This window comes from Rhinolophus ferrumequinum, chromosome X, assembly GCF_004115265.2.
Source record: "Rhinolophus ferrumequinum isolate MPI-CBG mRhiFer1 chromosome X, mRhiFer1_v1.p, whole genome shotgun sequence".
Lineage (NCBI taxonomy): Eukaryota > Metazoa > Chordata > Mammalia > Chiroptera > Rhinolophidae > Rhinolophus > Rhinolophus ferrumequinum.
In genome coordinates, this window is record NC_046284.1 from 100,156,014 (window position 1) to 100,169,987 (window position 13,974).

The 13,974-nt window shown below is 35.5% G+C and overlaps 1 protein-coding gene across 6 annotated transcripts in view; it reads left to right on the forward strand.

The window, feature by feature from the left end:
* DMD (dystrophin) overlaps nucleotides 1-13,974 on the forward strand; it is a 2,143,628-nt gene that overhangs the window by 714,497 nt on the left and 1,415,157 nt on the right. For all 6 annotated transcript variants that reach the window (XM_033109718.1, XM_033109734.1, XM_033109713.1 and 3 more), the window contains exons 14-15: nucleotides 8,588-8,689; nucleotides 8,812-8,919. In XM_033109718.1, coding sequence (XP_032965609.1) covers nucleotides 8,588-8,689; nucleotides 8,812-8,919 — 210 coding nt within the window. The remainder of the gene's footprint in view (nucleotides 1-8,587; nucleotides 8,690-8,811; nucleotides 8,920-13,974) is intronic.

Below are 13,974 nucleotides of genomic sequence, written 5' to 3' on the forward strand. Positions count from 1 at the left end.
TCAGGATCACTTGAGATGATCATATTCATTTTCTCCTTTATACTGTTAATATGTAAAACCACATTTCTTTTACATATTAACAGCATAAAGCTAATTTAATATTTTCTAATATTAAAAGAGTCTTGCATTGCTGAGATAAACCAAACATGGATGATATAGATATAATCCTTTTTATTTGTTGCTAGATTTCTTTGCAACATTTGCTAACATTTGATTGAGAGTTTTCCTGTTGTGTCCACGAAAGAGATTGGCCTATTGTTTTCCTTTCTTATGACATACCTGATTACTCAGCTTTGGGAACTTGCCATTTATGCCTGGAATTTTCTTTCTGGTGAAGTTTTAAATGAAAAATGCAATATATTTACTAGACTTAAGACTTTCTCTTTTTGATTTTCATTATTTGATTTATCTCCATTTTCCAGATTTTCCATATTTTGGGTCACTTTGAGTAGTTTGTGTCTTTCTAGGAATTTTTCTATTACATCTAAAATACCAAATATATTCATATAAAGTTCTGTTCAGCCCAGAGAGTGTTTAATAATCTTTTTATTAGTTATCAGTGTTTGAAACTTAGGAAATGTGATATAAAAATATGACTTTCTAGCCTCCTTGGAAAAAGCAAGTGATCGGATGATCCTTGGCGTGTTTTCCTGCATATTAACTTCAGTAGGAATCGAACAGCTCTGCCCCCTTTAGCATGAGCCCTCCATTTAGCTACAGTCTTCCCATCCCTCCCCGTCCTCTTACACCTAAATTATTTTGTGCATTTTATTATTTATACACAGTAGAACTGGTGATTTCTTATAGATGGAATATTCCAAAGCCAACAGTTACAATGAAGCATAAAGGCATATCTGTTTTTCTTTCCCTTGATCACAAATAAGACACATATGGGAGCATTCTCCTGGTTTAAAAATATAAAAGTCAACGATTTTCAACTCCTGTACAAAACATGTCATAATAGACCATAGATAACATATGAACACTTAGTAATTTTAGTGTCATGCTGAAATGTTTCACTGTATTCTGTATTAAGATCCTATTGTGCTCTAGATTTATCACATCTGGAAACAAAAGCTCATTTTCCATCAACTAGTCTCTCAGTCCTTATAATCACAGTCATCTTTATAATTCATCACAGTTTTCAGAGCATTTTCACATTTAGTGATCTCTGTCTGACCCTAGCAGTAACCTAGCTTGGAGGGTACCAGGGCGGGTACTGTTGTCTCCATTCCACTGGTGGGAAAACTAAACCATGGCAAGATTTAAGAATTTCTGATAGACATTACCAAATTGGGCAACAGTAGATGTGGAACAAGAATTCAGGCCACCCAAATTCTTTAAGCCTATTGATGTTTAGCAGGTGAACAGATGTGTAGATTTAATGCCCATTGTAAGTAATAAGGATCTAGAATTTGAGGTAGAGAGGACAGGATTTCCCAGGTGCCTCTCACCTCCTGTGGGTCTTCAAATTCACCATAAATAGTTCTATTGTTACCATAAACACTGGTAGGCAGGTATTTAATGAAGAAGGGAAAGAAAAAGGCTTGAAGACAATACTTGGGAGAAAAGCCCCATATTGATAACCACAGTGGTGGTATGTTTGACAATTAAGTTCACGAACTCATCCTAGAAAAAGTGCTACGTGCCTCATTGCTGAATATCATTATGGTCACTTTCGAAGTACTCCCCTTGGGAAGCTATGCACCGACGCCAGTGCCTAGTCCACCCTTCAAAGCAATTTTGGAATTCTTTTTCTGGAATGGCCATCAGAGCTGTCGTTGTACTATATTACCCTTGATGTCATCCAAATGTCTTCCTTTCAATATTTCCTTTATCTTCAGATAAAGAAAGAAGTCACTGGGGGCCAGATCAGGTGAGTAGGGAGGGTGCTCCAATACAGTTATTTGTTTACTGGCTAAAAGCTCCCTCACAGACAGTGCCGTGTGAGCTGGTGCATTGTTGTGATGCAAGAGCCATGAATTGTTGGCAAAAAGTTCAGATCGTCTAACTTTTTCATGCAGCCTTTTCAGCACTTCCAAATAGTAAACTTGGTTAACTGTTTGTCCAGATGGTAAAAATTCATAATGAATAATCCCTCTGAAAAAGGGAAAAAGTTAGCAACATCGTTGCAACAAGTTCGCGAACTTGTCAGACCTTGTGTGTGTGTGTGTGTGTGTGTGTGTGTGTGTGTGTATTTTATCTTGTATGCTCTCCTGAGTCAATGGCATCATTAAAAAGAATGGGCTTGTAGCCGGACGGATCTGAGAATAAATCCCAGATCCTCAATCATGTGAACTGTCTGGACTTAGACAAGTTGCTCAGCCCATCTGAGTGTCGGTTTCCTCATCTGCAAACTGCGTCTCCAAAAGTGACAGTCATGAGTTCCTAGAGTTCAGTCAGGAGTTATTCAGGGTCATTTAAATAGCAATGAGAATGATTTTTCAGACAAACCTCTAATAAGTGTTTCCTAATACATCAAAACATGCTTGTTTGTTTGTTTCTGCCCTGGACCATATGGTAGACAGTGAAGATAGAAGGCATGCCATTTTATACTATGCTGCTCCAGTTAACAGTCTGTAAAAACACGCAAAATTGAGAAGAGTATCATAGACTTGGCTAAACATTAGTCACTGATACTTTGCCCCATTTCTAGCCTCATAATAGGTTTTATTTTATCTCTTTCAATTAATTTTTTGATGTTATTTCCATTTTACCAGTGGTAAGATGAAGTTGCTTATCCTTTCTAACTGTATAGTTGTTTATAAAGTAAGAAAGAAAAATCAAGAAATAAGTTATTTTTCAGAAGCTTCATTTCACATAAAATTCATTTAACTGGGAAGCATATTCCAGGGTCTTAACCTGCAATAAAATGAGATGGGTTGCTTGCTGCCTCCCTCGCTTATACATCCCACTTGCTGCGGCATTGTGTGGTTCATGGCACATAATTGCTTCTTCCTTAGTGACATACTCTTGGGAACACTTTCTCTCTTAATGCCATTCGTGATGGGCACAGGTTAGCTATCACATTCTATCCCTGGCTTCAATAAATTCAAGGGTCAAGGTACTTAAGTTTTATCTCCCAGGCTTGTCAAATTTTCCTCAATTGCCTTTCTCCAAATGTTCTTTCGATAGCCATTTTTTACTTTTGCTTTGAAAAACCAACTCAGCCAAACAAAGGAACTCAGATGAGAAATGTCCTTGGCATGTATAACAATATGCGGTGCAAATTCAATGGGAGAGAAAAATCCTCTCCATTTCGAATCTGAGCATAAATGATAATGGAGTTGTGATTAAGCCCATGAAAATGTATTAGAGTAAGTGAACTGACCTTTAGCTTCTTTTACTGCTGAAACAAAATGAAGACATAAATAAAAATTAATTTCTTATCACTTCATGAGATGTTATAATTCATTTTTTATTTGTACATGTGTTGTTTACCTAGCTTTAAAAAATATGCATTACTTTTAAATGCTCAAGGGATTCATGTAGTTAAATGGGAACTCAGACAAACACTGATTTTTTTTGTTTGTTTGTTTCTCTAGGGAAGAGGTTTCTAATTCTAATGTAGTGATTCTTTAAAAAAGCTATCAGCTAGTTTCCTGTCAATCCCACTCAATCCAACCCCTTACACTTGTGTTAACAATTTGGTTGCAACCCTTCAGGCAATGATAGGAACCTGCATCTTTGAGTGATCATAGAGCTGACTGATAATCTTCCAGTTGCTTAACTCCATACTTTGTAATTCAAATTAGGTCCAATATTTCTAAGCAATAAACAAATAAATCCATAAATTCAAGCACTATGTACACCTTTTTATATTTGTGCACATGGCGTTGCAAAAATCTGCCTGCGGGTAGACACATACAAGCCATTTCTGATTTACTTACCTAATTTTACTAAGATTAATAAAAAGCACCATGCCCACATTGTAACAGAAGTGACTTAGATTCAGTTCATTGAGAGCTTTCTGAGAGTAAGATAGCTTTAAGCAGTGGAATGTATTACTAAAAGGTGTGTGTGCTCTCTTGTGTTGGAAATCTTTGAAGAAGAGTATACTTGAAGTTTCAACATCTGTTTGTAAAGATTTAATGGTGAGTAGAGTAAAATAGATGATCCTTGGTAGTTCTTAGAAGATTCGATATACATACTATGATCAAGCAAAGGGTACATAACCACCAATATTTATGTAACTCAGTTCAAATGAAAACTGCTTTCCAATATGTAATCTTGTTCAATATTTGTAGCAATTCTTTAAGGGATTGGTATGGTTATTTTCTTTGAGAAAGATTAAATAATTTAGCCACAAATTTCCTGGAAAAGTCACTTGATTTCATTGGGGGTGTGTGTAAATAATAATACCAATCTGTCAAAGAATTGCCAGAGTTATTCTAAGGAAGTTATGTATTTAACATATTTTTATAATTTGAGAAGACATATGCGTGTTGGTAATCTAAGCAACTGCCTGACCTAAGATGTAAATCCAAGTTGTTTGGCTCTGGACACTTTTATCTTCCCCACCTTAAAGCATTTGTTAAGTGATAACATTTATATTTGGGAAGTTGAGTCACCATTCATTATTTTAAAAAAATTACTCTATTTGAATAATTCTAATTAATTTACTCTGGCAATTGAAATGTATTCTCTAAAATTTCCCCACTATGACAAGTACATCTTTACTTTGACAGCTTTAGTTATATGAGGCATTTTGTGATGCCATAGAATCAGCCTCTCTTAAATATGCCTTTTGTATCAGTCTGCTCAGGCTGCCATAAGAAAATAGCACAGAGTGGCTTAAACAACAGATATTTACTTTCTCATAGTTCTGAAGACTAGAAGTCCAAGATCAAGGTATCATCACATTTGGTTTCTTCTGAGGCCTCGTTCCTTGACTTGCAGATGGCCGCCTTCTCATTGTGTCCTCACATCGTCTCTCCTCTGTGCCCAGAATTCCCTGGGTCTTTCTGTGTGTCCAAATTTCTTCTTATAAGGACATCGGTCAGATTGGATTACAGCCTCATTTTAATTTAAAGGAAGGCCCTGTCTCCTAATACAGTCACATTCTGGATAGAGGGGGGCAGGGCTTCAACGTATGAATTTTAGGGCATAACAGTTCAGTCTGTTAACATCTCTATTCTGTTAATTTTTGGCACATAGTATGTGTTCAGTTAATGTTTGTTAAATTCATGAGTGATGAATGAATTGGAGATTACCATTAACTCTAAGTTAAATTAAATATTGGCTGAATCATAAACCTGCTTAATGAATTATCATTATCCATTGTAATTATTCAAATACAAAGGACACTTTTCATAACATTCTTGAAATAGTTGTCTCAACTGGGTTGGCTATATACCTAAAATAATATTTATTATTAGTCTTGCTTGATTCATTCATATAATGGAAAAAAAATTACAGTGTAAAGTGTATCACATTAATGTATTTTGGAATCTCTATAAATTTAATAATCTTAAGCAACTTAGTATATGGAGGTCTTTATTAGGATTTCTTTTATAGGATGTTCTCCGCAGATAAATTGTAAACATCCATCTATAAGATTATAAACCTAAGATGCTACTTTGGCAGACACTGCATTTATGTGTATTGTAGCACTAGAGAGCAGGTGCTATTTGGAAGTCTCAGTTCATTTTCTTTCATTTATGAAGATGATGCTCTGGTTTGAGTTTATCTCTTTCCCCTTTGACTCCCATCTCCACTGGGGTTGAATGGCTGCAATAAATATCCCACAATTTGCCCTTCTATATTACATCATGAATTAGGTAGATGGTGTCGTTTATATCTGAGGGGTAAGGTTTTCCCTGTTTGAAGCTAAATATTTTTCACTACAATTCCATTAACAGATATGTTACATGCCTTTTTACCTGGTGCATACTGACACTCTCACTAGGAATTTCAGTAAAACAACTTCTAATATGTTTTGGAAAAAAATTCCCAAATACTAGCTTGTAATAATTAAATGGCTAATATTGTTGAATTCATTGATTTATGTTAGCACATTTCCTGTGGACATCTTGCATTACGATTTCAGTGCTTTGGCTTCTGTCATAAACTAATGTAATTTAAAAGGAATAGAGAGTGAAATCATAAAAAAAATACAAAAATCAGTTACATTATGCTAAAAGCAATAACATTTTCATTGACATTTTTGAAGAAAAACTGAGAACTCACTGTGACTGAGTTGCATATGAGTACATGATCATTTTAATACTGTAGTAAAATGTTCATTGTCGACTCCTTATTCATGCATGGGACTCCCTTTTTGAAAAGACGGCAAATTAAACAAATTTTTGAAAAATTAGGTGGGTCTCCAAGCAACCTAGGCATAGGTGGATTTTGTCATGCTGCTAATTGCATTTGTATTATTTGAATCATATGTTAATATTTTCTAGGTGGATTGATCCAAACATGTAACATCAAGTAAGGTAGAAATTATGATGAGGATTATCTTAAATGCCAGATATAATTGTAAAACGTATGAGTTACAAACAAGTTTTCTAGCTCTAATTCTGTACCAAATAAAACATGCTCATATTTTGAGATAGTTCTAATTGTTTTTTGACTTGCACAAAATCATTTTATTTTAGTAGTATTTTTTATTAAGGTAAATTGATATATAACATTATATTAGTTTCAGGTGTAGAACATAATTCGATTTTTGTGTACACTACAAAATAATCACCACATTACATCTACTTAACATCCATCTAGTTTTAAAGATCCAATGGCTATGGGAAAATAAATCTCTTATTTATGAGAAAGTTAAAAAAAAGTTGAAATTTTAGGCTCTGAAGTGCATCATAATGGAGTTGAAATAAATGATACAATTTTTTTGGTCTTAAAACACTCCCTTTGCACACAAACCATCAAAACATAGATTTTTTTTTTTCATCTAAAAACCATTGGTACTTGGTTTATGTCACATATTAAAGTAGTGTGCACACAAAGAGAGCAGCACGCTAAGGATCTGGCAGTTGGTACTCAGAGAATAGTATGATTTTCTCCCTAGAATAGCTTAGAGAGATAGTCATTTTAAATGCTTTGTAATAATAATTCAAATAATTTTTTTAAATCCACATGTGAATATAATTTATCAATAATAATTTTCTTCTACAATCAGGATATAAACAATTCTAATTATACCAGATGGCTTCAAATAAGGGTATTTTTAGGCATTCTGTTTGGTAGTCAGACTTTTATTCTTTGGGCTGGGGAAGATACACATTATATATATATATATATATATATATATTTATATATATATATTTTTTTAATTTATTGGGGTGACAATTGTTAGTAAAATTATATAGATTTCAGGTGTACAATTCTGTATTACATCATCTATAAATCCCATTGTGTGTTCACCACCCAGTCAGTTCTCCTTCCATCACCATATATTTGACCCCATTTACCCTCATCTCCCACCCCCCACCCCCCTTACCCTCTGGTAACCACTAAACTATTGTCCGTGTCTATGAGTTTTTGTTTCTCATTTGTTTGTCTTATTCTTTTGTTGTTTTTGGTTTATATACCACATATCAGTGAAATCTGCTTTTTCTGTCTGACTTATTTTGCTTAGCATCATACTCTCAAGATGCGTCCATGTTGTCACAAATGTTCCTATATCATTGCAAAATTCTTTTTATTTGTGTTTTTGCTATCTTACATTTACTGTGGAGACATTTCAATCAGTGGTATGATAACTGCTTCAGACTTATTGTAAGTGTTTTTGCTTTTCTTTCTTTTTTTTAAGTTTTTTTTTTGAGTTTCAGGTGTACATAACATAATGATTAGACATTTACACCCCTCTCAAATGATAAACACCCTCCCCCAATCTACTACACCTCTGACATCGTATATAGCTGTTACTATACCATTGACTATATTCCCTATACTGTACTTTACATTTTACATCCTGTGACTATATATATATATATATATATATATATGTATGTGTGTGTGTGTGTGTGTGTGTGTGTATATATATTTAAATTGTGTGTGTGTGTGTATTTAATTATAGTTGACATTCAGTATTATTCTACATCAGCTTCAAGTGTACAGCACAGTGGTCAGGCATCTACACAGTCTATGAAGTGACCCCCCCAACCCCCCCTCATAAGTCTAGTACCCATCTGGCACCCTAAATAATCTTTACAGCATTATTGACTCTATTCCCCATACTGTATTTCATAGCCCTGTGACTATTTTTGGATTACCAATTTGTACTTTCTAATCCTCTCACCTTCTCTCCCATTCTCATCCCCTCCCATCTAGCAACCATCAGTTTTTCCTCTATATTTATGAGTCTATTTCTGTTTTGTGTGCTCCTTTATTTTGTTCTTTAGATTCTACATATAAGTGAGATCATACGGTATTTGTCATCTAAAGGCAAGAGAAAGCAACAACACTTATCTAATGATAAGCAGAAGCAGGAAGGGCATCCTTTACAACTAGTATACACAGGAGACTCAAAGTTAGATACTTCCTCAAATTACCCCTGCCATTTTTAATGGAATTCAGTTAACAATAAATTGTTTGCTTATGTTGCGGTGGATTGTCTCTTCCCCAGGTACTGGGAGATCGATGGGCAAACATCTGTAAGTGGACAGAAGATCGCTGGGTTCTTTTACAAGATATCCTTCTAAAATGGCAACGTTTTACTGAAGAACAGGTGAGTCATGTCCGGGAAATTATAGCAGTGAAAGACATGGCAAGATGTTAAATGAATAAATGAAAAAATATGATCTACTTTAATCAGTATTTTTATTTTGGGATCTGTTTGATTTCTTGCAGTGCCTTTTTAGTACATGGCTTTCAGAAAAAGAAGATGCAGTGAGCAAGATTCACACTAGTGGCTTTAAGGATCAAAGTGAAATGTTATCAAGTCTTCAAAAACTGGCTGTATGTATTATTTTAGCTTTCTGTAGTTTGTGTGTGTTTTTTTTAATCCAGTAGTCTATATTAACACCATAATTTCATCTTTCTTTTCTTTCAAATCTTAAAGCAAAGGTCCATTGTTTTTGCTTAGATCAGTCTATTTAATTACATCTAATTGTTACTTTTCTTAATTAAAATAGGAAAAGCCGGAGTGTCTTAGCTCGAGCTACTATAACAAAATACCATGGACTGGGTGACTTAAATAATAGACATTTATTTCTCACAGTTCTGGAAGCTGGGAAGTCAAAGATCAAGGTGCTGACAGATTTGGTTCTTGGTGAGGCCCTTTTTCTGGCTTCCAGACAGCACCTTCTTGCCGTATCTTCACATGGTGGAAATAGGGGTGTCTCTTCCTCTTCTTAAAAGGGCACTAATCCCATAAGATGAGGGCTCTACCCTCATAAGTTCAACTAAGCCTAATTACCTCCCCAAAACCCCACCTCCTGCTGTTATCACATTGTGGGGTTAGGCCTTCAACATAGGAATTTTGGAGGGATACAAACATCACTTCCACAGGACATAGGTAGATTTTCAACCTTGTTTTTTCAAACCAAATTGTACTCTTGAATATGTATAGCATACCTGGAATAAGCCTTCAGTTAAAATAAAAAATGTAACATGAAGAAGTACATGTGAAAGTTCCATAAAGTTCTCAGTAGTATAGTTCTAAAGTAATAGCCTTAAGTAGATTCTCTGAGAAATATGAGAAGTACAGGAGATAATTATTCTCACATATGAGGGGCTTATACCCTAGTTTGGGAAGCAAGAAGAAGCGCTAAGCAAACCAAATGGCACTGATGATAAGCGCTTGTGTTTTGAGAAGTGAGTGGGCTTTGGCAGTGCACTAAGACATTCCAGTTTGAGTTGAACCTTACAGGATTGAAAAAGATCTCTCAAGCTTCTTCTTTACTGTGAATCTTAGTATTTTTTCAGTCAAAGAGAGGCCAATCTAATATTAAGCTTTATTTTTCAAGAAAAATATTGCCTAATTAGGATTTCTTTTTGATATTTGATAGATCCGTTTTATTAAGGGCTAACTTGATGTCAACTCTAATATAAAACAAAGGCCTATTGTAAATAATGTTTCATAATTTTACCTAAGTGAATCTATTGATATCTGTATTGATATTATGTATTACACTCCATAATAATTAAATGATTTACTTAAAGCTAATCTTAAGTATTTTTTCCCTGTTAAATTTGTACCATTTTACAAATATTTATGTGTATCTCATGTTTTTGTTCCATAGTTACTAATCTTTAGGCTTTTAATTTAAAATAGATTCACTTATGTATTACTGGTTATTATACACTAGCTTGTTAGTAATAAGAAATCATTTCTCAAAGAATATGTGCTTTCTTGAGGGATGATATGACCAAAGACAGGTTTCTGAAAGGTAATCTATATTATGAATCAACAGAATGCAAAAATACCAGTAAAAATATCAGTGATGTATTTGTAGTTTTGTTCTGCAGCTGATGGGGACCCACTGAGAGTTTGATAACAATCACATTTCCGTTTTTGGAATACTCTTTGGTAGTGAGACTTTTGGTAATAAGGAGACAAATTAGAACAACTGAACTAAGGAGCATTGGGCATGAAAAAGAGGAGAGAGACAAGGTTATTTCAGAGGAGGAAATTGAGGCTCAGAAAAAAACACGACATGTAGATAAGCTGTCATAGAATATTAGTAGCAGAGTTAAAATGGGCACCAAGACATCCAGACTCAGGTCCAGGCCTTCTAGGCTATTTCAGAACTCCTCATATTACTCGATTCCTTGTCAAAAAAGAACTGTAATCGAGAACTGTCATTTCGAACAATCATATGTCACTATGTTGACATTTTTGTGTGCACAAGACTTTAGTAGCCTCAGGGCCATGAAAATGCTCTCTTAGCAAAGTCTCAATAATTTTCCAATATGATTAAAATTCAAATTATGTCACCTTACTTGTGAACAAAGTGAAAATATGTTATAGATAAGTCTTACCATTTGATAGTTTAAGCCAATTAACAAAACCTGACAGCTGGTCTAGAATTTGAGGTAAAATTCCCCTGCTGACTCAGGCAGTGAGTAAGAATTTAATGTTCATTAAAATATGTCACAATCTGAGACCCAGAACAGGTACCATCTGTCACCAGTTCCTACTACATACCTAGGTATAGATACAGTGTACTAAAATTCTCTTTTATTTACAATCAGTGTAATTTGTTTTGAAATATCATCACTAATAACCCATGGGATTTTCTCCTACTTTTTCTTTGAGGTGGGCGATGAGGAGTCAAGTATTTCATTTCCTCCGGATCTGTAGTTTTATCCAAATCATGTAGGTCTATTATTTTTTTATGATCAAAATTGAATTTTCATTTGTTGTAAAGGATAAAAACAAAAGGAGAGAAGAAGAAACTGGCTCAATGAGGGGAACTCGGAGACTTACCGATTCACGTAGGCTCTCATGGAAAGGCCCAGATCTGCAAGAGAGATATTTCTGGGGAAGTATGCAAGATGCTGAGAAGGTGGTGTTTGCCAGGGAAGGATAACTCTGGAGAGCTTGGCGATCCAAGAGAGTATGATGTGCAGAGGCTGCAGGAAGGAGTCCGTGGAATTGAGGACACTCTCAGGTGGCTGCGGGCTCCAGTGGCAGAGATGGAATGCTTATGGGAGCTCAGCAAGTCCCCACTGACGGTGCCATTTTACCAGGACTTGCTACTTTGACCTCACCTCCTGTGCTCCTTCTCAAAGAATCCATCCAGATGGAATCAGTGGTTCACCACAGTGTGGTCCCCAGACCAGGAACATCGGCATCACCTGGGAACTTATTAGAAATGCAAATTCCTAGGCCCCATCCCAGATCTATGGGCTCAGAAGCCCTGGAAGTGGGGCTCAGCAATCTGCATTTCAACAAGCCCTCCAGGAGATTCTGAGGTCCCCTCAAGCTGAGAACCCCCACAGTGTATCAATCTACCTAAGTACAGCAACAGTTGATTAGAATAAATTGGAGTACTTCTCGCATATAGATAAGTAACTACATGCAAAATAGGTACGAAATTCAATTTTGCCAGTGTAAGGGAAATTGCCTTGGTGTGACTCTCTGAAGAATACTTCAGATGAGAATAGGGTGAAGATTTCTTGGGCCTTTTCTAAAGGGACATTCTTTTGCTCACTTTCTGTCATCTAACCTTGACCAGATAGAACATGTGTATTCTGTCTTCTTGAGAAGCTTATATGTCTCTTGTCCGTCTCTGTTACTGGCCCACTCTGACTTATTGACTGTACTTTCCTGCCTACCTTGGAGGTAGGCACAGGTGCCTAGCTTGTATGAAAATAAAATATAGGTACTTCTTTTAAGATCCTAGCTGACCTCTGCCTCGTGCAAGTTTTCTTGAGCTTCCTTTTGCCTCCTGAGTTTGACCGAGCTCTGTGGTTCTGTGGCATCCAAAAACCTATGATCAGGTTTTGATAGGCAGAAAGACATCTTTTTTATAATCTAGTAATTAGTAACAATTAAATCGGAGTTATTTAATATTCATACATAAAATCCACGCTGAGAAGAACTGATATCCAAGGATAGATGGAACAAGGTAATTCATTACTACGATTTGATGCATCTGAGAAGACTAGGATTTCCTGTCTTCTCCGCCTGTTGGTTATGGTACGGGAGTCGTTCAGGAACTGGGAGATTGTGGGGGGGGGGGGAGAGAGAGAGAGAGAGAGAGAGAGAGAAAGAAAGAGAGTGATATCCATCCAGAGCAAATAAGAGGAAACAAATTGAGGCACAACAACTAACTTGCCATCACCATTTTAAAAAACACAGATCTAGAATTTACTCAATAGAACCTTTTGTTAATACAGTGTTTTTGTCATAGATTTAGGTAAACATAAATTGATTCAGTAATTCCGCAATTTCATAATAACGCTGTTTTTAATTTAGGATGAGTGCATTTTTCCTAAAATTATTTAATGGATATTTTCCCCTTTATTTTTGTATTGCTCACCAAACGCTTCTTCATTTGGCTGAATGTTAACACAAGAGGCTTAGTTCATTTGCCACTGAATCTCTTTGAATATCCAGTTAGTTTTATAGATCATCTAAGAAAAGCTGTTCAGGTAACATGAGGTTACCCATACATTGTCGGTGCAAATTGTTTCCTCTTCTTTAAACATAACTCTCAACCCTTGTTCTGAAATATTTCCAAATCATCACACACATAGTTTAAATAATGGGTACACCTATTAGTCTTACTCATATAGTAGCTATTTAAAATAGTTCCTTAAGCTCTGAGAAAGTAAGCCAAAGAGGATTATATATTCGTCTTTCTATTTTTAAATGTATGTCTTTATATATCTGCCATGCCTTTTCCCAAAAAGAACTTGAGATGGTTTACAACAAAATAAATGCATGCCAAACGTTAATAAAGAAAAAAATGGAAAATAAAACACCATAAAGAATTTGAGGAGTCTATGCTGAAATTCAAATGTGGGTCCCAGCTCTAGGCAGGTACCATAAACTGTTGGTTTACTAGTAGTCCAAGTATGAACTTAAATTTAATGGGAAGCTAACATGTGAATTAAAGAAAATCAATGTACAAAACCTGTCTATCACTTAATTCCCAGACTGAGACTTTTATTTTGATATGATTTCAACTTGTATATATTAACTCATATTTTGGTCTCTTGCATTCTTTCAAACTGAGGAAAATAGTGAAGAAACCTAATTACTAAGGAAAAATTAGAAATGAACTGCAAAACTGGCTTTTATTCCTTAAAAATGACATGCAGTAAGACTGCAATATAAGGTATACCAGGTGAAGCAGATTCTGAATAGAGAAGGAACTAATTGAAGGAGACACCAGAGCATCCTGCCGTTCAGAGCTATCAGTGCAGGTGGCATGCCCAAATGAGACGCATAAAGTGTCCTCTGCAAGGGGTTGTATAGATTTCTGCGCCGATGACACCTTGGTTCATGAGCGACTGGTGCATCTCTTTCATGACAAGTTCTTTGCCATATGTAGTGTTAAT